Source organism: Anopheles stephensi, chromosome 2, assembly GCF_013141755.1.
Source record: "Anopheles stephensi strain Indian chromosome 2, UCI_ANSTEP_V1.0, whole genome shotgun sequence".
Classification (NCBI taxonomy): domain Eukaryota; kingdom Metazoa; phylum Arthropoda; class Insecta; order Diptera; family Culicidae; genus Anopheles; species Anopheles stephensi.
This window is the reverse complement of record NC_050202.1, coordinates 58515488-58541044: the sequence shown is the minus strand read 5'-3', so window position 1 is coordinate 58541044 and position 25557 is coordinate 58515488. Positions and strand designations below refer to the sequence as shown.

At 46.3% G+C, this 25557-nt stretch overlaps 1 protein-coding gene across 6 annotated transcripts in view; it reads right to left on the bottom strand.

Moving 5' to 3' along the window:
* The window catches only part of LOC118506384 (protein TANC2), a 109349-nt gene that overhangs the window by 69680 nt on the left and 14112 nt on the right, over nucleotides 1-25557 (bottom strand). Inside the window, exons 1-2 of one of the 6 annotated variants that reach the window (XM_036043421.1) lie at nucleotides 23814-24480; nucleotides 12280-12989 (exon numbers count right to left, since the gene is read on the bottom strand). The exons of 2 other annotated variants lie outside the window; for them this stretch is intronic. In XM_036043421.1, the coding sequence (XP_035899314.1) occupies nucleotides 12280-12487 (208 nt within the window). In that variant the 5' untranslated portion in view covers nucleotides 12488-12989; nucleotides 23814-24480. Of the gene's footprint in view, nucleotides 1-12279; nucleotides 12990-14401; nucleotides 14629-23813; nucleotides 24481-25557 lie in introns of those variants that run through there. 3 more of the 6 variants (XM_036043420.1, XM_036043422.1, XM_036043423.1) reach the window with 3 other exon arrangements.

Below are 25557 nucleotides of genomic sequence, written 5' to 3'. Positions count from 1 at the left end.
AAGAAGGAAGTCACAGGCTGCCCAACACAGCACGCCTCCCAGTTTAAACCGCTTCCAACAGTCCAACGGCCAACTCGCACGAACGGTAATATCGTGTAATGAGCTACAGGTTTGCCTCATAGCTTCATTAACCGCAGCTCACTTGTACGTGTCGCTTAGTTATCGCTTAAATCGTGTACATCATCTCGCAAAACCCCGGTTTAAGAGGTTTACTAAAACCATTTATACAATCATAAATTTTGTATTGTTTCCCATACTACACTCGGCTTGTAGTATTGCCGGATGCAATTAGACGCAACACGCTGCAAGTCGTGTTCTGGCTTGCTGCAGCAACCTAGAATATGGAGAATGGAGTAATGGACGCTATTAGCTGTTGCACCGTCACGACTGGAAGCCAAGAAACAAGAAACACACAGCCCAATCGCCACAAATCATCATTTATACGCATCTTCTCGTATGCACATCGCACGCAAGAATCGCACGAAACGTTCATTAATCAACGCGATCATATTGTCAATCAGTGCTCACCTTAACAGCATCACAAAGCCATCGCCAAATCGGGCCATAACGCTCGAAACGCGGCCATAAAACTACAAACCAACCAACGACATCCGGTTGGCAGTGGGCCGGGTTCGGGATTTTGTTTGCGTGCGGCACCACGCAAGTCTCCATCCGGAGATTGCACAATCTCCACTTTCTTGCGATGCGTCACGCCGGTACGCAAAAACCGATCTGCCACGAAACCGCTCTGACCACGCGCGAACCATCGATCGAGGCCATCTGGCGCGCGTCATCCTATCGCCGGTAGGCTGCATGTCTAGGCGAGTGCATCACCACACTCGCCATACCTTTCCTGCGCTACGGTGGACATCTGGAGCTGCTCCAAAAATCCGAAACCAACCAGTCCCGCAGATAGCCACCCACGGTATCGGTATTCGTCACGAGCCGACTCACACGTACCCGCCTCTTCAATGGCATTGATGGCCAGCTTTGTAACGCTAGCACGCGGGTTTAATATTTGTTTCTGCCAATTCTGCAGAATCGGACTCGCTCTCGCAAACCAAATCGGTCGCATAAATTTTACGATTTTGCACCGGCACGCTTCTGCATGTGTGCGCTGACGATATGGGTGTTTCTGAGCTGGCCACTCTCGTGCAAGAGATCGTTCCGAATTCGAGGCCATGCGCGGGCGCACAGTTCGCGTAAACCCATCGATGTTCGTCCTCCGTACCTCCGCCAAGTCGCGATTTTGCAGAGACCCCAGCTCCAGAGTCCAGTGCAGGGATCATGCCCACCGCCAACTCACCTGTAGTAAACTTTTATGAATGAATGTCGCGCTGTACTACACACGCTACAAAGTCTGGGCTCCAATAGTGAACTGAACTGAATGGACCACGCAATCGGTACGCTTCGATTTCGGAGACCAGAGACTCGCAGCAAGATACGTTAAAACGCACCTAAACGGAACGGAAACACCCTAACCGTGTTGGCAACTTCCTGCGCAACGGACACGACACCATTGCAGACCGAATGCGAGATACAACCGATCGTTTGGGCGATCGTTGTCCGGAGGAAGTATTGCGTGGATGGACAGCAAACAGTTAGAGATCGGAGAGTACCTCCCCGCCGTACCTGCCCGAATGTGGCGAACTCTTCAGGCAAACAGTGCACCCAAACAAACCCTCGCTGGAATATTGAGAACAGGCACAGCATGCCCGTGTGGTGGTGAATGTAGCACGCTCTAGGTCTATTGATTTACTCAATGAACACCCCATCCCCAAAGCATCACCAATGGGGGGTGTCGACGGGTCTGCAAAAAAAACACAACAACCCACCAACGCGTACAACGCTGAGTGTGCAGACAAACAAATGTGTGGCCGGCAGAGAAAAAAAAACAGCAACCGTTGGTCGGTTGTGTTTGTTTTTTGGGGCCAATTAAAACGGAAATTTGTGGGCGATTGCTGGGGGCCTACCTACCTGGGCACCTCCGACGGACCAAAGTCCAGAAGACACCCAGATTTATTTTTTTGTGGCTTGGGTTTTCTTCCATGGGCAGGTCAGTGTACCAACCAGGTACTAAAGCAAAATGAGATCGAGAGATGTGATCTAAGGCCCCCCCAATAACACCTCCAGTATGTGAGGATATGTGTGAAGCAGCAGCAGCAGCAGGTTGTTAATGGGGGCCGGTAGCGTCTGTTTGGCATTTAGCTAAATATTTGCCAATCCAATTTCCATCGACCAACACCCGTTTTCTAGAAAGTCATTCTTGCTTCATCCCTCTGTTTGGACTTTACACACACACGATACGGCCCACAACCGTGCTACCTACTGGTGCTACTAAATCATGATCACCTAGATCACCAGAAGTAGGTGTCAACGAGCTCTGCACCATGGGCCGGGCTCTCGCAAGCCAATTAAATCGATGACACTTCCAATCCATTTCGAGATAGCGAGAAATTAACCTGTACCACACGCGGAAGGATCTGGCCTCGATCGATCCGGCAGCACCTGACACGCTCGGAACAATCGGAACCGCGCTACCCGAAGGTGGCCCGGCCGATCGCCAAACATGGACCAAGATTAATGGACGCCGTTGGGTTTCAGATTACTCTCCGACCGGATGGTACAGCTTCATACATGCACGTTCGATTTTACTCATAAATCACCACCATCATTTCGCTCTCCACGCGTTCCTTGTACGCTGGACAAACAAGGAGACTCCCAAAACGGCATCCCACGGGGTTGGGTGGGATGCTTTTGGTTTGGGGGAAGATGCTATAAAAATGGCGTCAAAGGTGGACGGTATCGTTTATGAATGGAAAGAGCTGAACAACCCGTATGACAGTTATTTAAATAACTTATAAAACTACCATTCTAACCTTTCGAGTGCGAATGTAAACGGGAGACGGGTCTTACCAACTCCAGCAAAGGTCATTAGGCAACAAGTTTAAACCACTCGCTGTTCGATCCTAGCACCACTTTGACCAATACTCCTATTGGCTTTACACTCGACGATACCCTCCCTCGACAGGCAATAATCTGCTCAGCGTGGGATGGCCCATCGGTTGGACGGGGCTCTTTCGCCAATTGGCTACGCGTCCCGCACTGCGCTACAATTGTCAATGGAAGCCGTGTTCTGCCTCATCCCGCTGAGCTGCGCTTTCCCGTGCTTAGTTCAGTTACCTCGGCCATGTTGGGCGCCACAGCGCTGCTTATTGAGTGTTGTCATAAATCAAGTCAGCTTACACTCTTCCGGGATGCGGATTCATAGGTTTCTCCCTATCGTCTAGAAGCTTGGCCGGAGACAGTAGAAAATCCTTACGGAGCGCTGTTTTTTGTAGCTGCTATTCAATTGTGGTGCCTGGTACTAATTCATCATTACTGCAGGAATAATTTAAAGCAATTCGTGTGCCGCCCCCCCGAGAGGTCAATAGCTATCATAAACCAGCTTAAGCCAGGCAAATCTTCCATCGTCATGACACGCGTACAAAGGAATATGACTTCACCGTCTTCATCTATTTAATTATCGTACGAACCCGGACAAACGCTCCTCCCAAATCCAACGCCTGGTTCGTTGAACAATACTGGCGTCGTGTTGCGAGTTTAGCATTTGGCAGCAAGAACCGATCCCGCCGAACATCACTAAACGCTAACCGCTAGAATGACGTCTCACTTAAGCTAGTAACGGTTTGCGACGGACCGGACGGTCTGTAAGCGATACGCGCCCGACCAGCAGTCATCGAAACTTGTTCCTTTCCGTTCCAGCAACATTTCATTCTGCAGCTTATTCGTGATAAGTTGTCCGACGATACACGAACACATATTATCAGCATCTTCTTAACTATCACTCGCGTCAATCATTCACCCCTGTAGGTAAATAAATCATTTCCCCCGACAGACCCGACAATGTTGCCCAAACTGGAGGAAGCCAGGTTCACAGGTTCTGCCTCCAAACCTTTACAGTCTTTCGCAGCGAACACGCTACCCCCGAAAAATTCTGCCAAACAAAAGTGCAAAACGGTCCGTATTCTGAACAGGGAAGCCTTTCTATTCGTGGGTCCCCCCTACCAAGAAACTCTAAAGTCAAAAGGTAACCAAGACAGGCGGTTGAAATTTGAACACCATGGTTCTTTGTGGCAGAAGCGCCGAACGAAGGTAGAATGAAACGACGCACATTTCTTTGTCTCGGCAGCAAGGACCAAGCGAGAATACCAAGACACTGTGCGTCCGAGAACCTCAAATCGAGGCACCGCCAAGCAAAATAGGATCATTATCTTCCTATGTGCACATGCAACTTTAATTTACTTCACGATTTCTGTCTTCTGGCCTCCGCAAAACTTCGTAGCGTTCGTAGTGGACGTCGGGTCACGGGCTACAGCCGAAGTACAGCCGTACCGGTTCTGGAACGGCAACAGCACCAGACAGAAAGACCTCATCTCGGTTTTCCACGGCCTACGAAGACACGGCCCGATGCAACTCCAGCTCCAAAAGGCTGGAGACGAAATGGCGATGATGATAGCGCTGTGATTTAGGTTTTAATTTCATAGCAATTTTACGGCTAGTCTCCGTTCGGCCCCATACTCAGAACCATGTTTGCCTCTTGTTCTTTAGCTTCAAGAGACCCCGGTTTTTTCCACACACACACACACACGCTTGGCTGACCTCAGCTGTACCGTCCGTTAAGTTTAACTTCTTAGCTTCTTGCTTCGCCATCTCCCGGGCACAGGGTCTCCAGCAGTGCCGCCAACGTTCCCGATCGAAACGACAGCTACACAAGCCAGTTGGCGTTGCACTCTGAGTCAGTCGCCGAGACAAGTCCGCGAATGGACATGAACTGGCTGCTGTTATTACTTCACGTTGCCCGTTCGTCGTAGCAGGTCCTTCTCGATGTCTGGAGCTTCTGGGCGCTTCCTTCCTTTCGCCAACGACCGCCAACCACTAGCTGTTGTTCTGTCTAAAAATGGCAAACTAAAGCAACAACCGGTTCGCGTCGGGGAGCGGGATCGGTTTTTTTTAAGGGCTACATCAACCTAGCTGCACAGATGCACAACCGAGTGGAAAGGCCAAGCTCCGTACAAATGCATCGCGCTGCCAGCAGAGTAGAGAAAGTTTTTGCAGTATGTCCCGTTTCGAAACAAAACGGACCGCTTGCCAGATGAAATTTTGATAAGCCGTGGTGCAATTCAAGCCGAGCCGAGCGGTGGCCATATTGAATGTAATGAATTACGCGCCATCCAACCGCGATGACAGAGTGGAAGTGTAATCTAGTAGATGTTTTCTGCGCTGGTGGTTGAAAAATGAGATTTGATTGGATGCCTTCTTACTGGTTGCTGAGCATCCGCTTTACTTGAAGACGATTTACAAATTTTTGGCCTTTTCCACGAAACTTTCTAAACATTTTCTCACTCAAATCGACACCTGATACTGATCGCTTGGTACTGGCAGGGTCTTGGACTGCGCTACGGTTGGTGAGAAAAAAATCCTACCCACTAGAGACACCTTCTGTGTCTCTAACACCGTGACTCTTCCCATGCCGGGTGCATCACTTCGAAACCGCCCGATGCTACTCGTAATCAACCGTTCGTTCCGGTTCGATGTGGCGGAAGCAAACCTATCATTCCACGCCTGGACACACGCTAGAACTGACGCTCAAACAAAAGCCCCTTCACCCATACCAGTTGATCGATGTGGCAGGGCTTGCCGAACAAATCGAACTGCAGTTTCAAGGTTTCTTTAGTCTTCGGTCATATCATCGAGCTGCCCTTTTGCCTCGGTTCGGTTTGGGGCGATGAGACATTGATTGAATATTTCGGAAGCCAAGCCACTACGATGAAGCGAGAAAGCCTTACAAAAAGCCTAACCGAATAGTCAAACATCGCGGTGAGGCGTTGGCATCCGTCGAGTCACTAAAGTTCGAAAGTTGATTACCCTCCCCCGGTAGTGATGGGTTAGGGTTCGACCGGACTGAGGTCTTCTTTACCTTTTGCTTCAAACTCATTCAACCGTTGAGCGAAAATGGCGGGGCCTTCGGATCGGACACGGGGTAATGTGTGGGCTTTTTTATGGCGTCTACAATAACCACTGCGTCGAACGGGGCAAGCGAGGCGTCGAACAAGACATTGACTCAGCAACCAGGCTGGGGCCGTAGTGTGTTCGGGAAGACACATGGCTTTCATCCCATTGACTTTCCGGCAATTGAACCGAAGCCAGTTGGCCGCTGCTACCCGGCCACCAAGCGCCAATCTTTGCCATCGATGAATGGGCTAATGATATTTTAATAAATTTAGATGAATTCAACCGACCGCTCTAGACAACGCACCAGACGGGGCGAGGAATACCATTCGCCGATAGACGTCGGGAAGAAACCTTTTTGTGTGAAGAAGCAACTCCCGAGATAAAACCTTGAAAATGAAGAGTTCTTTCAGAGATTGGGTTGAAAACAAATTTTGCCAGTGGAAAAACATACACATGCGCACGTCCAACTACGGGCCATGCTTACTCATCAGTCTTTTGTGCCGTTTCCTTCTTGCGCTTCTGCCTCTCGGTGGAGAAATATTTCTGCCCCAAGCACAACACAAGCAAGCCTCTTGTTAACGTTCAAGATTTATCATGATTTTGGGGGATGCAAATTCAAGACTCGATGGCGTTCTCCAGCCTCTCCCGAGCCGAGAAGTTCTCCGACCAACCGATCTACACCGATCAATGCCCCGGTCCAACCGTCAATAGACTCGTCAAACAGGGTGCGGGTTTTTGGTTATCTCACTGTGCGAGACCCGTTATCGTTTATTGTGCGACTGACAGTATAAAGAAAGGGCGATTTCTTCGAGGTTCGAGGAGGTTTGGGTCAAAAATCAAACTGAAGTTCCCCGCCAGACAATGATCGCTAAGGCATATTTTAGCAACTATCCGAATTGAACCACACTTTTCCATTGACTTGAAGAACATTTGCACCATCATTTGCATAACTTATGGCTACATTAGCGACAAGGTTTAAACCGAAGGGTGTCTATTCAATTAACGAACCAATAAAACACAGCAGGCTCGACCAATAAACTGGACACCGAACGGTGGATGAGGCAAATTGACTTCCTAATAAAAATTATGTGTCGGCAGGCTGTGTCCATCGTTCAAAGCGACCGCGCAGCCACCAAGAAAGGCTAAGTTATGAAAATGGGAGCTACTTTTCGGTGGTTTTGTTTTCCCACTGTGTGTTTGTGTGTGTTTCCTTCCACTTGACCGACCCGAAAGCATAAACATATTCTCAGCACTCACACCAATCACACCAATCATAAAGTCAAGGTTAAGCAACCGCAACAGCACCGCGACCGTGTTTTGTGTACTCGGGTTCCTCACGTACCACGGCCTCATATTACCAGCCGGTCAGACAGCAGGGGGACTGGGAAAATTTTAAATATTATATATTCCAGCCGTCCAGCCTTCCCGGTTGTGCCGGTGTGCGGGGGAAATCAGCCCAAAAATTTCAGTGTCTCGTGTTAAACCATTTCAAGGGCTTGGGATAGTGGCAGACCGAACCCTAAACGGGCCGTGCAGTGACATGACTACATTATGACCGGGCGCAACCAAGACAACAACTCGTGAGGGGAAACCCTCGCTTTGGTTTGAACCGATTCCGGGAACATCGCACTACAATGTCTTCATTTGCATAATTCCTTTTCGCCCGCTCGGCCCCTCAAAGGTGTTTCACGGTTCTGCATACATCCAGAACTGAACCGAAGCTCGAAAGTAATATCTTCTCCCGCTGGTGCGCTTACGAAACGTTCTTCGGGCATGCAGGACAGAAAACCCCTAAAACGGTTGGCATTGCTTCCTAATTGCAGCTAGACAGGCGCGAGGCAGTAGCAGGGTCGGGGTGGCATGGGTGCGACGGACCGAATACCATCGGATCAAATAACTGTGCGCGTATGGCACCGCACCGCAGCGTGGAGACTTGGTACGAACGACTTGCAAGCGACGTCAAGTGACGAACCCAACGAAGGCCGGTAGATATTCAAGATGGATTTGATAAATCCCCCCGACGTGAGTACGCCATGCTGGCGTCTTGATTTGTGACAGATCGACTTTGCTTTCTACCCATCTTTATGTTCGATCTGATCACAGGCACGATCACCATAACCCAACCCGGGGAAAACGAGCTTAATAAGTCTTATTCAACTTGTTACTTGAACGTCGCCGTTTGCATTCCCAGCCCAGGTGCCCAGGTGTCAGGAGATAGCGCCATACCGCCGCTGGTTCCGAGTTTACGCGTGTCCAACCAACCCGGAGTCACGCCCGCGAAAGGTCCGGCAGGTAATTGGACATGTTCACGGGGATCCAGATCGGATTACTCATTAGGAAGCGATTTGGATAATGAATAGCTCTAGTAGGTAGCGTCAAAACGCTTGGCCCGTTGGCGGTTAACAAAAACTGGGTAGGTGTCGGTTTCGAGAAGGTTCAAACATTAGCTCGTTCCAGAAACATAAGGCAAAAAGGGCCTTCTGCCAGCGTATATTACACGGTCTGGACACGAATCTAACGAACCGTAACCGATCGCACTTCCGCACACGGTGCATGTGGTGTAGTATTAATGCTTTAGCTAAATAAACCCATTTTTTCCCCATGAAATTGTTTATTTTCTGTGTTCTGTTGGGTGCAGGAAGGCAAACGGAAGCCAGCACCCAGGCAGCAATAATCGCACATCGTTCATCATCATGACAATAAACCGGGGACGTGTGTCGCACATTCATGGGCAGAAAGAAAGGGGAAAAAGCTTTCGTAGGTTTTAAATTCAAACGAAAAAGAGATGATCGACCTAATTTAAATAAATTTTACATCTAATTCAATTAAACAAATTACAAGACACAAAATCGTTTTCAAATTACTGTAAACATAGCTCCAACAAAAGGAATGGCTTTTCCGCCGTACGTTACAAATATTCATTTCCTCGGAAACACTCGCTTAAGCTAAATACACGATTAGGGCCACAAATCGCATCATTCTCGTATTATTATTCAAAAGCACCAAAGACGTTGCCAGCTTGCTACCGATTCGTCTCGGCCAGCCATGCAACCATTCCGTTCCACGGCACATTTCTGATCCCACCTTCAACCGTGCCAGCTGTCCACAGAAAATCGGATTTAAGACGTTTCATCCGACATAAACCGACACCGTGTGGCTCGGGCGCATTACGTTCGCGGCCAAGCTTTGCGGATAAGTAAACGAAATTTTTCGGGAAAGGGTTTTTTTTTTTTTGGAACAAACCCAACCCCATAGCATGCTTTCTTCTGTGTAAGGAACCTACATTCCCGAAACGAAAGTTCACCAGCAACTGATGATCGGTCCTGTCACGGGAGAACCCGCTCGGATGCCGCTAAAGCTCCTCAACAAAACAAAAAAAGCCACATACCATCCAGTGTCATGCCCGTACACACTTAGGGGCCCCGGTAACGGAATTTGACATGCGTAAAGGGTTAATTACATTCTTCGGCCACGGGAAAATCGGTAGAGTGGAAATCGTCAAATTCAAAGCCGGCCACTGGGGTGCGGCTGTACCGGTGGAGCAATAAAATATCGCTACGCTACGAAATCAATGGCGCATTGGTTACAGACATTGGGGTAGAGGCAAGAAAAAATCATACCAAATCCACTTTTTTGTAAACATCACAAAGCGGGGTCGTGTCTCGGGAAGTTGAGGAAGAAGAAGAAGGGAACTACACACACCAAACTCGATGCCTAAGTCTGGATGCCGACGACGGCCGCCGATGATTGATGAAAGACTAAACAAAACTCCAGACACACCAGACACAGTCGGAAGACAAGTTGCGCTAACAGAGTCCACGCTGTTGTTGACTCAATATTGCTAACCGTCTCAAGCCAGACAGTTGTCAGACGGACATCGAGAACGCGCAAAAACTTCTACACCGAGCGAGCTGCCTTTGAAACAATCCGAGGATCGCTTCATGCACCGCTTCATCCTACTAGTCACTGGGTGCACTTTTACTGCTCCCGATCAATACAGACCCCGGTCGGGCGAGAACGGGTTTAGAAGCAGCCGCCCAGGCAGCCACAGTCAATATTGACCAACTATTCCGTTTTGTAAATGTTTTACCAAACAAAAACCCACCAACACAGGTCACTCGCGGGTGTCAGACGAACTTGTACGGTTTCAAGTCGTCGAGTCGAGGAATCCTTTCGTCGGCGAAGAACGATACAGTTTGTCTATCTCAGTTGTTTAACACCTTTGACCGCTGTGACAAGCGCATGGCATTGAGGCTGGTCGTCGAGGGAAAGCTAGCCAACAGGTTATAGTTCTGTGTTCGTTGACCTGATAATGGTTTGGCTGAAAACTCATTGCTCATGAATATGCTCTTTGCAGTCGTTTGAGGGCCTAAGGCTCGTCAAGAAAATCGGAATTTCTAATTAGAACAGATACTAATTTTAGGTGGTTTCCTGACGACTCTCATGGGACTTGTTTTAGGCTACAATGCCACACATTAAATGCAGATGCATAATGTAAAACATTAAAGCAATCAGCAGCAACATCCCATCTAAACTGACCACCAGCAGTTCACGTTTACGACGCCCGTTTGCCGTCGTTGTTGCTGGTTTGTCAGGTGTTTTGTCCTCGACATCCGAACGAGTTTTACTTTCGGCCATAAGCCCACCGCAGACAACGACAACAACAACAAAAATGGCACACGCAGCAAGAAGCCCACAACATCTCCATCCCCATCCATTATTATTGCCCGGTGCGTTGATGACTAATTTTGAACTCCGCCGAATGACGACTGCAGCCGGTTTGTTGGAGATAGGCCTCTGGTCTGGTCTGCCGTTGGGGACACACTGGGACCGAGCATTCAGAATTAGCAATTCTTCACACTTTTTCAGGTCTGGTTTGCCCAAACCCAACCGGTTTAAGTTTTTGGCAACACGGCAACTGCAATGAAAGTCGTAGGGCTCAAGCAAACACGCGAAGGGTTTCGTTGATCTTCAGATCGACCTAAATTTTCCATTATCCTTTCGATTGCTGTCTGTACTTGCAACACTTACTACATGGCCATCAGAAAAAAAGGAATGTATTTTTTTCTTATTTTTCGCTCTGCCCAAAGCCTTCAAGAGAGGGCTCTCTTGCTCGTACGAACAATCGTACATCATTACCGTACCGGAAGTGGTGGCCATATTGTGATGGTAATCGGCGCAGTTTTGCACCACATTCGCTGCACGATGCACCTGGTTGAAATTTTAATTTAAGAACATAAAGGTGGCCTTTCTCCGCCAGGAAGTGTTTCGAAGCAATAATATTCTCTTAAAAAAATATGAGTTAACCCATAAACCGTTACTTGCGATCACCAGGTACCAGGGTCCCGGCATCAGGTGAATAAAGCGATTATGATCCGCCAGTGATACAGGAAGATAAAACATGAGACTGGGGCGATTCTTTGCCCTTTGATCATCTCTCTCGCCTGTGGTTTTGAGCGATCATAGCTTGCGATCGTTCTTGCCCGGATTACGGATACGACCGCTCATAACGTCCCCCCAGCCCAAAAAAATCCCAAATAGTTTCAACAGAAAAAAGAGCGGTGAAAAGCATTATCCACCAAATTGGAAAGGACGGAAAAGAATAATCTTCACGCAAATTACCATCATTTAACAGGTTTGTGCTTGCGGGCAACGGTGATGGGAAGTATCGAAAAAACAAAATCAAATTTGCAAACCAAAATTATACTTTTCCTCGAATCAATCATGACTGTAGGGGCGTGTAGAGCTTTCCCTCCGAAATGGTGATGGTTCACGCTTGGGTTTTTGCATTTGCAAAGAGTTTTTGTCGATAGCAATTTATATGCTATCAGGTGCATTTTATTGTGAAAATAAGTGTAATTAAAGCACAAAAATTTTAATTTCGTTTTGGCCCAAAAAAAACAAAAGAAAAGGGTCTAATTCCCCCCCGGGTAAAATAATAGTGTTTAAATGATCAAGAAATTTCGTTAAGTGATTTATTTGCTAATTTGCTGACTCACAAAGGTAAAAGTAAGCTCCCAAAGCCCAAGGCTGACCAGTTCATCGATCCCAACCTCAGCCAAACAATGAAACCGCGATAAAAATCATTAATAATATCTATTTCACATGTACCGCACCGCATGTTCAACGAGAATGTAATTATGTAAATGTGGTAACACCGCCACATGTTACCACCCCACCAAAAAAAAAAACCGGAATGAGCTGCCCAACGAGGAGGTAGCCCAGCTATGCGAGTGTGCGTGCCGAGGCGTCTATTACCATTACCTAATACACTAAGACTAAGGCCGCTGCCGGGACGTCCACTGCGGATCGCGTTGGGGCTGGCGGATGAACCGGCGTATCCGGCGGATCCAGCCGCTGTGAGGGATTTCCGCAAGCTCGCTCGGCTCTCCTCACCGTCACCAACGGGGACCGTGTTGCCGTTGGCGCCATCCGGTGGAGCGCTTGCTGCTGTTGTCATATTGATGGGCATTGTTTTGCTACATGTGTTAGCTTTCTGTGTTGTTTTTAACCTTTTTTTTCTTTTCTTTTCTACGATATTGATTTCGCTGCTCAATCACTCACAAAACAGAAAGCCTCAGATCGGGGTGTACGATTTTTACCGCACCGCCACGAATAATTCATCGATGAGGATGCTGCTGCCTGCTGAATTAATGTGCAAAGTATTCACTCACAAACACATGTTACACACGCGCACGTTCACAAACACAGACACACTTTTTTTTAAGTTGTTGAAGCTCGTGTTGTAAACCAGAATACACGTGCTTAACACATAAAACACCATTTGAAGAAATTATCATGCTTGACCCACACAGAAACACACACTCCCGATGAATATACTAGGCTCATAAATTCTCTTTTTTGTTGGCCCTGTATTTCACATTCCTTTAGATTACGGACACTATTTCCTGGCACATCAAACTAGCATAACAAGCACACTGAAGCTGTTGTTACCATTGGTTATCACGTACAAGCTACAAGAGTAGGGAAGAATACACCGAAAAAAAAAGTGATACAAACAACACCACCACAAATTAAATTCAGCTCGGCTCCGGCCCGGCTCAGGAACTCATAAACCGCAACTATTTAGCATTATCTCATCCCTTTGTCTTGGACGGGGGGGGAGACCATCTAACGATTCGAAAAAAAATCAGTTTCAGAATTAATCGCTTCCGGTCTGATAGAATTGAGTGCCGATGTTGGTCGTTCACCGAAGAGCCATTTAATGATTCAATTTGTAGGCTTCCACAGTATACGCTGCTCTTAGTACCATAACCTACTTCACTATCACAAATAGGGCAAGGGTGTTTGGTTTCATCGAACCGAACGTGCGATGTTGGGTTCTGCGCAGAGCGATATCTAAAGCAATCGTGAACCCCAACATCAATTAATCAACGATCGTTCCCTTTCACGCACACACACACGCTTTTTGAGTATGTCTGGAACATTAGAACCGAAAGGCGCAATCTCACGCTCGCTTGGGAAGCTCGCGATCTTCAGCGACGCAATTCCCTTGCCACGATCTTGGTTGATGGATTCGAAGATGGCGATGATAGCGTATGGGATAGAACGTTCTGCGGGTTCCTTTCGAGTACGTGCAAAGGTTCTTCAGGTTCCGGAAGGTTGCGTAAAAGAGATCGGCGAAGCTCACGAACACTGGAACACGCTCTCATCCTTTACAGCGCAGTCTTTATCCCGAAGCTCGTAGCTCTTTAATTCCACATCACTGCATCGCGGCGGCGATGCTACATGAGAAAACGGTTTCTTGGGCCGACCGGTTGGAAAAAAGCTCGCGTTCAGCACCTCAGCCCATATCTGATAAACTTCCTTGCCGCACTCACTCTTTCGACGCTTTTCGTACCCAAGAACACGAGCATCACCGAAGCTATCTATAGGCCGACATCGCGCACAACCGTCTCAAATTAATTACACTTCCCTTACACTGCGTACACCAGTTTCTACCAGCGAAGACACTGTCGGTAGGGATGCACCTTTGCTGGTCCGAAACCTAATTAAAATCCATTCCTACGTACATCCGACCCACCTAAGACCGTTCTGATTGTGGTGCTCAGAACTCATTCATTCTTTACGAACACACATTTAAGCCTTTGTAAAATGCACTTGATCAGTGCAGTAGACCGCCTTGATGCCGATTTCTTCCTCTCGAGCCGAGTATCGTTAATTATATTTATTTCTTATCAGCATCGTTCAAGCATTCGATTAGTTTGAATGGAAACACATAAACAATCGCGTTAAACTTGCCATGCAGCGGACGGACGATCGCGCACTAATGCACCGTAGGATGTTGGTTGTTCTTATCAATCGATTTCACAGCCCATCCACACAACCAACCGCACTATCACTTCATGCCTTTTTCCCCTTTTACCTTGACGATTCAACAATATGTGACACAACGGGAAAACATGCAGTTGAGCAACAACAGTATGGTGAAACACACACACACACACACTTGGGATCGCACCAACCGGCTTGGTTTGGTTGGTTTGATAAAGCAACGCGGCACAAATAAGCCTCAACCCGTACCGATGGCGGATCGGTCGTACGCACGCACGTTAACGCTCCATCCGCAGCGTACGATGGTCGAGTTAAAACTAGCGACTCCGAAGGCGACGCATACCATTAGCCGTGCGAGCGCGAGCAACGGTGAGTAAGCCCCCGACCGTACCAGATGGGTCGTTGGAGAATCGGCGAGAGATCGTACGAGAGTTGTTTGCGTTGCTTGGGGGTTTGTTTTATGCTCCCAGACAGTATGCTTTTTTGTATGCACTTGAACAAGGGTCAATCGGGGCCTGCCGCCGTGAAGCTTTTCAAGCCACCCTCTCTTTACCGGTCGAAAGGGTTGGTAAAGCTGAGCAAGAGAGAGAGAGCGAGAAATGATTCTCGAGAGAAAATATGCTTTCGGCAAAACCCGTTGAGAGTGCGCAGCTTTCAGCATAAAGAGTAACGTAAACATGCTGCTGGGCGATTCTCAACATGGGGCAGCATGAGCGAATACTGGGCTATGTGTCGTTTGGGGTAGGAAATAGTTCCCGAGTAGTGAGCGGTACCAATCAAATAATTTTTAATCTAAGTCAATAAATATAAAAATGTTAAAAATCCAATAGGTCACTGAGCATATTATTTATCGATGCTTTAGAACAGGTATGTCAAACATTCAGTTGCTGGGCCGGGAAAGGTCCTCCTATCCTTCCAATCCGGCTCATAAAGGATTGTCAAAATAATCGACTACTGCGAATTCTTCTGTACGATTTCCAATAAACATGGTAGGCACCTCAACTTGGACAGTTGACAAGCGGAAAATTAAATTATACAGCTCAGGTCTTGCATTTGTACTTTCCTTGACTAAGCATACCTGCAGTTGGATAGCCAGTTCTTCGCGGGAGGAAACAGATCCAAAATATGCTCGATTTCAGCAAACGAGACCAATTTCCAGATGTTAAGGTTCGTTATCAAGTAAAATCAGCGATATTGGGACAAAACCAATCCACACGAAGTTCACCAAGTTGCTATGACTTTACAGAAACTCAATATTAGACTGTGAGGCTTGGGGTTTAACCGCCGACTCGAGATCATTCTCCTGGTTGATCAAGTCCTCAGAACCTCGAACTTCAAAACCTCGAAAGGTCTCGGTCTGCCTTTTCTGGCTTTCTGTGACTTGATTTTACCCGTAGCAAGGTAGTCAGCCCTGCGTATGGGGAGGCGGTCTTGATAGGATTTGAACCCCGGTCCTGCCGTGTGAAGACCGGCACCAATATCGCCTCTGCCACCGGACCGTCTCACAGGCCAGTTTCCTGTAATTATCTTATTAGAAGAAGAGCACGAAGTCCATGTGGAGAGCAAACCCTTTTCTCCATTTAATCTGGCCCGATAGTCAAAATGAGTTTGACATCACTCATTCGGTACGTTACTATAATTAATGTTATTTCAATACAATTAGAGTTGAATTATGTGCCGTAGTGTTAAAAAAAAAAATGATTCTTCCAATAGATATCCTTATCAAACCGGCTCTACCTCATGGTCATTAATCAACCTGATAGCTTATCTTCAGGGTTATTTCAGCACCAAAATCCAATAAAATTGTAGGCCTAGCTTAGGCGCCACTAAACCATTCAATGCTTGATTATCAGAGTGATAAATGTAGAAAGCAAACAGAGTGTTTCACACCTATCAACATGAAAATTCCTGGAACTATTGGAAAAAAAAACTTGGAATTGATCTTATATAAAACATCGATGGTAAAATTTGCAGAGTCTCGTAATATAAACCAGCACGTGAAGTAAGTTGCACCTTGCAATGTAATATTTGCTTATCGATCGACTCACTGCAAGTTGCGCAACAAAAGTGTCTTGGTGTACCATTTGCCACACAGTCAGCTAGCTTAAGCGTCTCTAAATGGTATGTTTCGTTTGCAGTAGGTTGGTTATGATAATAATCACAGCGATGACGGTGACCATTCTAACCGGCTGCAAACCTACAGATGCCAAGAACAACTTGTTTTGAGAAAAAAAAGTCAAAAGCGAACTTGTATAGCGTGGGCAGAATCGTTCGATTTCAATCGTTCAGCTGGCAGTACGTAGCTAATGCAGCTCTTAGCCGTATTTTTTCTTTATTCGATCGTTTCCTCAGTTCTGGCTGTTCGTTGCATTCCGCACACACACACACACACACTCCTCCATCAATGAAGCGACCACCGACCGGCAGCAACTGCATTGCTGAATGAAGTTTTGTTCTAGAATCGCGACACGCCATCGAACCGGTTCGACCGTTGTGAACCACTTCAGACATCCTGACGACAAGCCAAACTCAGCAATGTGCAATGTGAGACGCACCGTAATTACTCGACACGAGACCCGATGCAGGCGAGATGAAATGTTGATCGCGTTGCGGAACCCATTCCAGACAATCAGACACCCATGGGTTTGGTTGTTGGGCTAGAGGGCGCTGGGCCTAGCCGGCCACGTTCTAATTTCGCACCATTCAATTAATATTAAAAGCCAACCTCCAGCCAAACTGTACAAGATGTTTGACCAGCCCTCGACGTTTTGGCACTCGATCGATCTTGATGTTGCAAACGGCGAGCCCCGCGAAGGCTCCGATCAAGCTGGTCGGTCAATTTGGTGACAGGATTACAATTGTCACCCGGCTCGACAATCGGCTGCGAACGAACGCCGCCAGTGGTGCAATGATTTATTACACCTTTGGGGACCCAAAAAAAACTGCCCCCCCCCTCTCCAAACCCTCTCGTGGTGCACTTTTGTTGTCACTTGAACGATAATTTAACAATTCGCAAACAAGGGGTCAGAACAGTCCCTTACACTGCGTGAACATACACACTAGATACAAGAAGTCCAACTGTCCTTCCACTGTTGTTGGAGGGAGGCCTGATAAGAGTGCCTGATCGTTCCAAAATGAAATGGGAAGGGAACGGCAAAAACGACAGATGCCGATCGACAACCTGTCAGAGCCGTGTCATGTCTTTATCGATTCACGGTTGGCTAATTTGAGGTAGATATATTGGCACCGGAGATATGTATCGCCCTCTAGCCTTCGGGTGGCATATTTCGGGAGAGGGAATGCAAGGCAAGACGCTCCCGAGCTGAGGTTGTGTTTTGACGGGATTTAAGGGAAACAAGAACTACTTCCTCACACACAGAAAGCCTGAAAATAAGTTAATGAATAAAAGAACACTCATATTTCCCGTTTAACATGGACCCTCATTATCATTATGATAAGAAGGTTTACAAAACATCACGCAAATTCCACACACGCGCACACCATAATTAAGGACAACCATTTATTACAACCGGTGCGGTGATAAACGAGGCTTGCCAAATTAATTCTTTACATCAACGGGAGAACCGATAGCCAGCGATGGAATCGATCCTCCCGGTGCATCGGCAACTACCACCACACCGATCACTGTGACACGCCGACACACAAAGGCGTTTTACATAAATCTTTTGCGCTTCTGCCGAACGCTGAAAAGGAGTCCACCAACAAATTCTCTTATCAAAAGCGAAAATAAAAAAAAACACAGCCAATATCAGAACTGGTCAGAATTCGGCCAGTGTCTACCCGGTAGCCGGAGTTGCCGGCTACCATTATCGCTTCGGTTTCAAATTTGTACACGAAGACAATTTATTATTGATCGCTTTTTGTTATGGTGGCATACCATCATTTGTTATGCATCAGGGCCGTGTTTGGTGTTGTGACATGTCCGAAATGTCCGACACAAAACACAGTCGTCCTTTTGTTCGTACGGTTGTCTGGACACTGCTGTGATCTTGTGCTGGGTTGAGGATCGAGGAAATTTGCATCAGTTTCCATGCTCATCTGCCTTAAGTTCTACTTATTATGAAATAATACCGACCGTAAACCGGTTAGGCACAAACAAAACCCCCGACTGACCACACTGGTTCCGATGGGGACCCGGCGGTGTGTCTGGCACTGTGGCTCGAGTACATCATCAATCGTGTGTCCTTTACCATCGATCGCCATCCTGCAGGCTATAAGTGTGGACCGCCTCTTCTTTGAGGCGTCCACCCGATACAAATGTTTGCCTTCTTGAACCTCTTCTGGTGACCGTGAATTTTGAATCGAGAAAGTACGAGTGAAATCATTAATCATTTCGGCCGCTGCTGCTTTTTAAGCAAACGCTCGTTAATGTGCATTGTGGGTTGTCGGTTCGGCGTGCAGTTTTTGTAAAATTACCTGAATGTTTTGTTTAACGGTCGTTTTTTGTTATTTGAAATAAAATTCGAACTGTGTTTACAATGTTGACACAGTGTGCGAAATCGATTGTTCTTCAAGCTCCAGATCGTTTTATTGCTCCTGATTGTACCGCGATAATAGGGTTTGTGATATAAATTTTATTTTTATTTACCATTTTGCTTTTCCAGTTGCAGTTATCTTCCGGACCTCATCGGCAAGCAACTTCTCTGTTACTTATATCATTCTTACTCGTTTGAGTTAGAGACTGCGTAGAGTCCCTCGAAGCGCACGCTGTCGAGTTCAATTAAAATCTCGTTTGCGATTGCACAAATGATTACGAATTTCTTTTTTTTCCAATTCCCATGACGAAACCACCTGATAAACAGTTTTGGATAACGAGTGGTAAGTCTTAGGTTAGTTTTTTTTTAAATCGAACCCCCGTTCGGGTCCTTGCGCTTCTTCCACCGCGAAAAAGGTGGAGTCAGCATAAGGCTCTGATTTGTTTTTTTTGCTGTTATAATGTTATTTTAATTCTTATTTTTTTATTCTTTCACTTCGCTGGATCATTATTACTTGCCTTCCCTTTTGCTTACATATTTTCCCGCACGGTTTGAACAGTGGTAGTGCGAGGTAGAAATTACCAACGTTCCCTTGAACCACGCGAGCGGCATTTACGCGAGCTTGTTGTCGCGTAATTGCAACCATGCTCACATGCACGTGTATGCACCACAAATGCATGTGCAACAGGGATAGTAAGGCACAGCGATCGATAAATTCACGGTCATCCAAAAGCAAAACGCTTGTAGCTAGGTGTAGATTACCAGCGGCACCAGCAAGTGCCTGACCGCGCTGGACATCGTACACAAATAGGTTAAAAAGTAAAACATGCAAGGTCTTTTCCCGGGGTCCTCTCCATCAAACTCGGGTGGGGAGGGGGGTTTCGATTTACCCTAGCGTCTTTTTGCCCTTGATCGCGAGCTACCGATAACCTGTGAACAGCGCCAGAAACACGAAAGGAATGTTTCAAAAAATCTATCGAAGAAACGCTCCTTCATTTATCAGACACACGGCAATTGCATAATGCCAACATCAATTACCACACACAGCAGCAGCAGCAATTTTGCTTGACGTTCTCGACGTTCCAAACTATTAGGCCTCTGGTAACCCGGGGTTAAACGCCCACCGGCCTTGGTGAGCATAATGTGGAGCAACCAACCAAATGTTTGTTGCTCACTTTTTCACTTATCATTTATTTTTAACCTGTCAATTGTGATTGCAATCGGGCGGTATGCAGACAAGTGCCAGACCAACAACGGCGATAACTACAACAAAAACGCGAACCCCTGTTGAGCTGTCGAAAAGTGAATTTTCAAGGGAGAACGCTTCTAGCTGCACAACCATGCACTTACCATCCAACGTACTTCCAATAATTAAAATAAATGAGCATTCCAGTTACCGGCCGCCCGTCTGCATGTGCATGGCCTTGTAGCGGAATAGATCTTTATCGGCCCGAAGAAACTATTATGCAAGGTTTTTTTTGGTGTGAGAGAGTGACTGGGTTAGCTTCTTCGAGATGGAACTGAGCTACTTTTAATAAGAGAACGAAATGTAATACATTGAATTATTCAAATTTTTAGACTTAAAATAAATAATCGAATTAAATTCGCTTTAAACCCACTGCTTCTGTTATGTTAAGTCATATTTTTTACACTGTAAAAATTCTTCCATAAAATTATGTTTGGGACGGCCCGGTGGCCCTTATTATAGTGGTTGATGCAACCACGGTTCCAATCTTCACAAGGCAGGATCGGGGCTCAAATCCCTACTGGGCCGTTCTCTCAAAGAGAGGACTGCCTATCCAACTATACGGTCTTAATAAGTCTAGTAAGCCAAAAATGGAAGGCATGATCTAAGAGGTCGTTAGGCCAAAAATGAACAAGAATAAAATTATTTAATATTTTTTTATTAATTTATTTTTTGAATGCATCCTCAAGCCACTCACTATTAATAGTTTTTTTTAAACTTTTTTTAAGTAAAAATAATTCACTCATAAATGAAAGGACTCACTACCTTCCATCGCGAATTAAAACAAACTTCATATTCCCTCCATTGCACCATGACTTAAATTGCAACGCAACCCAACGAACAACATCCACTACAACCACAATAAAACGGCATCAGGAAGCAAAGTGCGGATCGGTTCCGATCCGGGCCAAGATGGAGGAAAAAATGATCCAGTAATTGATTTTGTTTTATTAAACGAAACATAAACGCTTCCACATGCAAAGACGCTCATTGGAACCGGACGAGACGCACCCTTTTTTTTTTTGCACACCATAGCACTGCAAATTGATGCCAATGCCACAGAGCAGCACTGTATACAGATGGAATAACGTGGCCAGAGTGTGAAGAAAAAAAAAGGAAAACGAAAAACCACCCCAAGGGCAATGTATGAATTATAGACACGGTACGTGTAAACATATTTGTTGCTAAAGCTGGACATCAATCATGTGCAGCATATGACGCATCACCACAAACAGAAAGAGTACTATAAATATCTTTAATTTAAAATATATTTTTCAATATAACTTTGAGCGCGTTGCAGCTCAATTATGCGATATGTATATGGCCAGAAGCCAGAATTGCTAGCACGGGCATCACAATTTCATTTCAATTACATTCGATTTTCCACGACGCTGCAATAACTTTCCTTTAATTATCGTAAATCATGTATCGGGCTACTGTTTGCCACTCAACGACAACTAGCCTGCGGGAACTGGTGCAGGTGAAAGCCGGTTTATGCAACCGAGAAGGAGCAAACCACGATCACGTGCAAGTGAGAGACAAGTAATATTTTCTCCTGCAATATGGTCGATGTGTGATAGCGATTATTGTTGTTGAAAAATCGATCAAACAGTTTGAGGCGAGGCCCCAGAAGCCAAATTGGTAAAATCAATTAAAACTCCCGATGTAGCTCCAGCCGCAGGATGGACGATCTTCCAAAACTCCAAAGTTAAATACGAAATTAATCAAACCAAAACCGGGGATGGCCGCGAGCTCTCGATGCGTTCGCTCATTGTTTACAGTGGCCTTAACTTATTGTTTGGTAAATTGTACCATTAATTAACTTCCACAGTCGGCCAAAGCTTTTAAAAGAAAATTTAACTCACCCCCCCAAGCAAAGCCAATTTTCACTTTTAACTGGTCGAATTAATTATTACACGCTTGCAGGAGACATCCCGCTTAACCACGTGTACCGTACCAGGCAATGTATTATTATCCGACCTTCATAATGGACGGCCGGGAGTATCATCAGGGCTCGTCATCATCATTGTCATAAAGATCAATGGGCTAAATGACAAATCTAGCAGCCAGCGGCGTTTAGTGTGCCGAGACTTCAATCACGCTGCGGACAACGAGCGGATCGGGTATGAACTCAATCAACCTTTTTCCTGCAGATCGTTCCCAGCCGTGCACTGCATCGCAGGTATCACAGCGCCAATCGTTGGCCAATCGCAATCGGGAAAGGTTAAGCAAAAGCCTTGATTACATCAAGGCGTCAACCGAAATTGCCAATCTCCGTCGGGCCACTTGTGAGCCGCTCCAGAAGCTTCTCGCGCCGGGGAACAAATCTGTTCCCTTGGCCGATCGTTCCCACTGCTAAGATAGGATTCTGTGTGTGAAAGGACACACTGAAACCTCTTAAAATCCTAGCTCGACAATGAAGGAATGGCACACAGAAAATCGCACGACAGCTCTAATTATGTTCACTACCATCAGCATCAAACTGCTGCTGCTCCTTCACCACCGATGATTATCTCACCGGAACGCGGGCTCATTATAAGTGGCGTGGTTTTTTTTTCCTTTTTAATTTTTGCTTACTTATATTATTAAACATTTTTTGTCCCCCCTCCCCATTGTAGGCTTCACTAGGCCAGCTGTAGTATGGGGCGCAACAAAAAAAGCAATTGCATCCGTCTGGTTGAAGGTTTGAAAAATTCAATTTTCTTTCCACTGTGCCCCGTACCTTGGGGACTCTTTTCAGCTCGGACGAGACTGTCTTTGGCCGGTGATCTTACAGCTCTCAACTACAAATAGCGAAACAAAACAGCCCTTAGCAGCGCTGGTGTAACGGGTAGCAAAAGTGGCAACGAAGATCAACCCAATTTTCACAAACAAAATATAAATAGCAAAACCATGTAGCTTCGTACCCACGAAGCGTGTGTGTGCATCTTAATGGAATGATAATAATGATTATGTTGGCGATGATGATGACGATAACGAAGATAATGATGATACAAAAAATTAACCATCTACGGCATACGGCTTGCGGCAACCAACCGAGTGAGGAGCAAGTGAAAGTGAATCCCTTGGCTTTTGAAGGACACGACGTTGGCGAAACGAAAAGGGGGGGGGGGTTCTATGGCACGTTTTTGCTCCCCGATTCTTTGCTTCGTTGGTTTATTGTAGAACATCGAAAAGAGGGCGAGATAGCCAAAGGGATGGCGTAGTCCTTGAGTAGTCCATACTCATTCACGATGAGGTGCACAGAACCGTACAGTGAGAAGAACTGTTCAACCTCAATGTTACATTAGCTTATTCTACCCAATAATTAGCCTTAAATTATAATCTGGTTCAAATGAGTTTTATATCTTTTAACCCGATTAAACCAACCCTAAAACCTTGACCAAAAATTGATTCCAAAGGTCCTCATAATCATAAATAAAGTAGCCAAATAAGCAATTAAGATTCACTTTTTCAGCAACAACCAAAATACAAACACCATCAATATAACGCAAACACGTACAGCTCTCCCTTATCGTTACATGCGTCATTAATACGGTCACTGGAATCAAAACCGGAATCTGTACAAGAAACTTCCAACCAACCAATAGTCCGTTCTACCCTTGATACATTTCATTCATAATTTTCATTCATTTACGCATCCCTCAGAAAGCCAAACAGTTCCGTATTGTGCCGTTCCGTTGATAAGCCCACTGCTCTTTGTACAGCGTGGCCTCAGAAGAAGGGGTAGACATTACAGGCTAGCGTGATGACATATTTACCGAATACCGATCTCGTGCCGCCCTCGTAATCTACGCCACCACCTGCTACCGGGCGCGTTCCCATCCTTATCCGGCGCGATTTTCGAAACATTCTGCTGCGATGGCATACGGATGACGTTATCGCTATCGTTACACCCAATGTAACGCCAGGTAACGCGCTAATATAATCTTGGCGCTGGTGGATGATTATATTTTTCTGAGCTCACTGAATTCACGGAATCACTTAGGTAGAATCATCGCTTATCTTTACACGTTATTATGACACTTTTCTTTCGGGCCACGGGCAAATACTTCTTGGAGAAAAGAGCTAAGATTCTTGATACACAGTTGACACACACTTCACACTCTATTTAACACCGTTTCAGCACTGGAAATGGGAAATGAGCACGTTCTATTTCGTTCAATCGATTCCAACTTCAATTGCCACTAACGCGTACCACGATCACCACGAACCCCGGCATGTTTGTTTAAACCGCGAGGCGCCAACTGACGAACCGAACGCCCAGCCTCGACAACGCGCTGGCAAAATACTAAACACTCGTCACCACCTGTCAGCCCGCACGACACAAGCGTGCGAGATGACGAATACTACCAGACCTACATAGGTTCGATGATGCACACGCAAACCTACTTCACACGCGCGGGCGTACAACGCGACGAGTCGTCGTTAGAGTCTAACGCACACTGTTCAATGGTTTTTTGGCGTGCTTTTTTCCTATCTTTGCAAACCCATCAATACCACCCCTATTGAGCCACCCCATACGGGGGCTTCCGTGCTCTTCCTATCGCTCCCTAGCACCCTCGAACAACTACAGCGCCACGAGCACGCGTTTGCGGTGGTATTGTGCGCGATAACACACACAACCATGCACAGGGCCAAAACGTTGGGCGCCTGGAAACATTGAGCGATAATACTGGATTTGCAGAGCAAAAAAAAAAGCAGCCCCGCTTCGGTTATCAATTTGCTGAGCCAAGTGGCGTCGGCTGGCAGCTTGCTGCCCGACCCACCCGCTCTCACCTGTGAAGCACGGAACAGCTGTTCACAGAACTTGAGGTGTTTTGTACCGGAAAACTATTCAAAGAATGCCCTTTTAAAGCCTAATAAGGCTTTTCTTTAATAGTCGATTAAGTGGTGACACTTGGTTATGTTAATGTAGCTTAAACAACTCGTCAAAGAATTAAGTCTAAGCTACTATAATAATCCTCTTTAAGCTCTTCACAACATGGCTCTCGTAAATTGACCGATCTCTAACAAACGTAGGTGTATCGGGCGTTTAACGATTTGGAAACTTTTAATTTCCACCATCCCTTACACGGTGACAAATTCCCGCTTCCAGTGACTTATGACAAATTCGCCACGAATCTTCTGCAAACGAAACTCTGGCTTAAATGGCTGTGATACGCTCTCCGCCCCAGTATTGCACAAACCACAAACTCCAATGTCTCACCTCGGAGGACCATCACGGTTGCATTTCCATAGCTATCTTTATTTGTTTTTGTTGATATAGTCTCTTCGCCGGAGGATTACATTCCACAGTCCAAATCCACAAACTCAGCTCATTTTTGCATACGAAACAGTCCCGGTCCCGAAACCGATCGATCGAGTGCGGTTTCTGCGACCATTTTGCACCCACTGGATGCCAAACGTTGCGCTGCCCATTTCGGGCAATGGTTTCACACGCGAACCACCATCCCTCGCCCGACGGACGCACGGACAAGAAAAAGCTTGAGTCGACAAATTTAC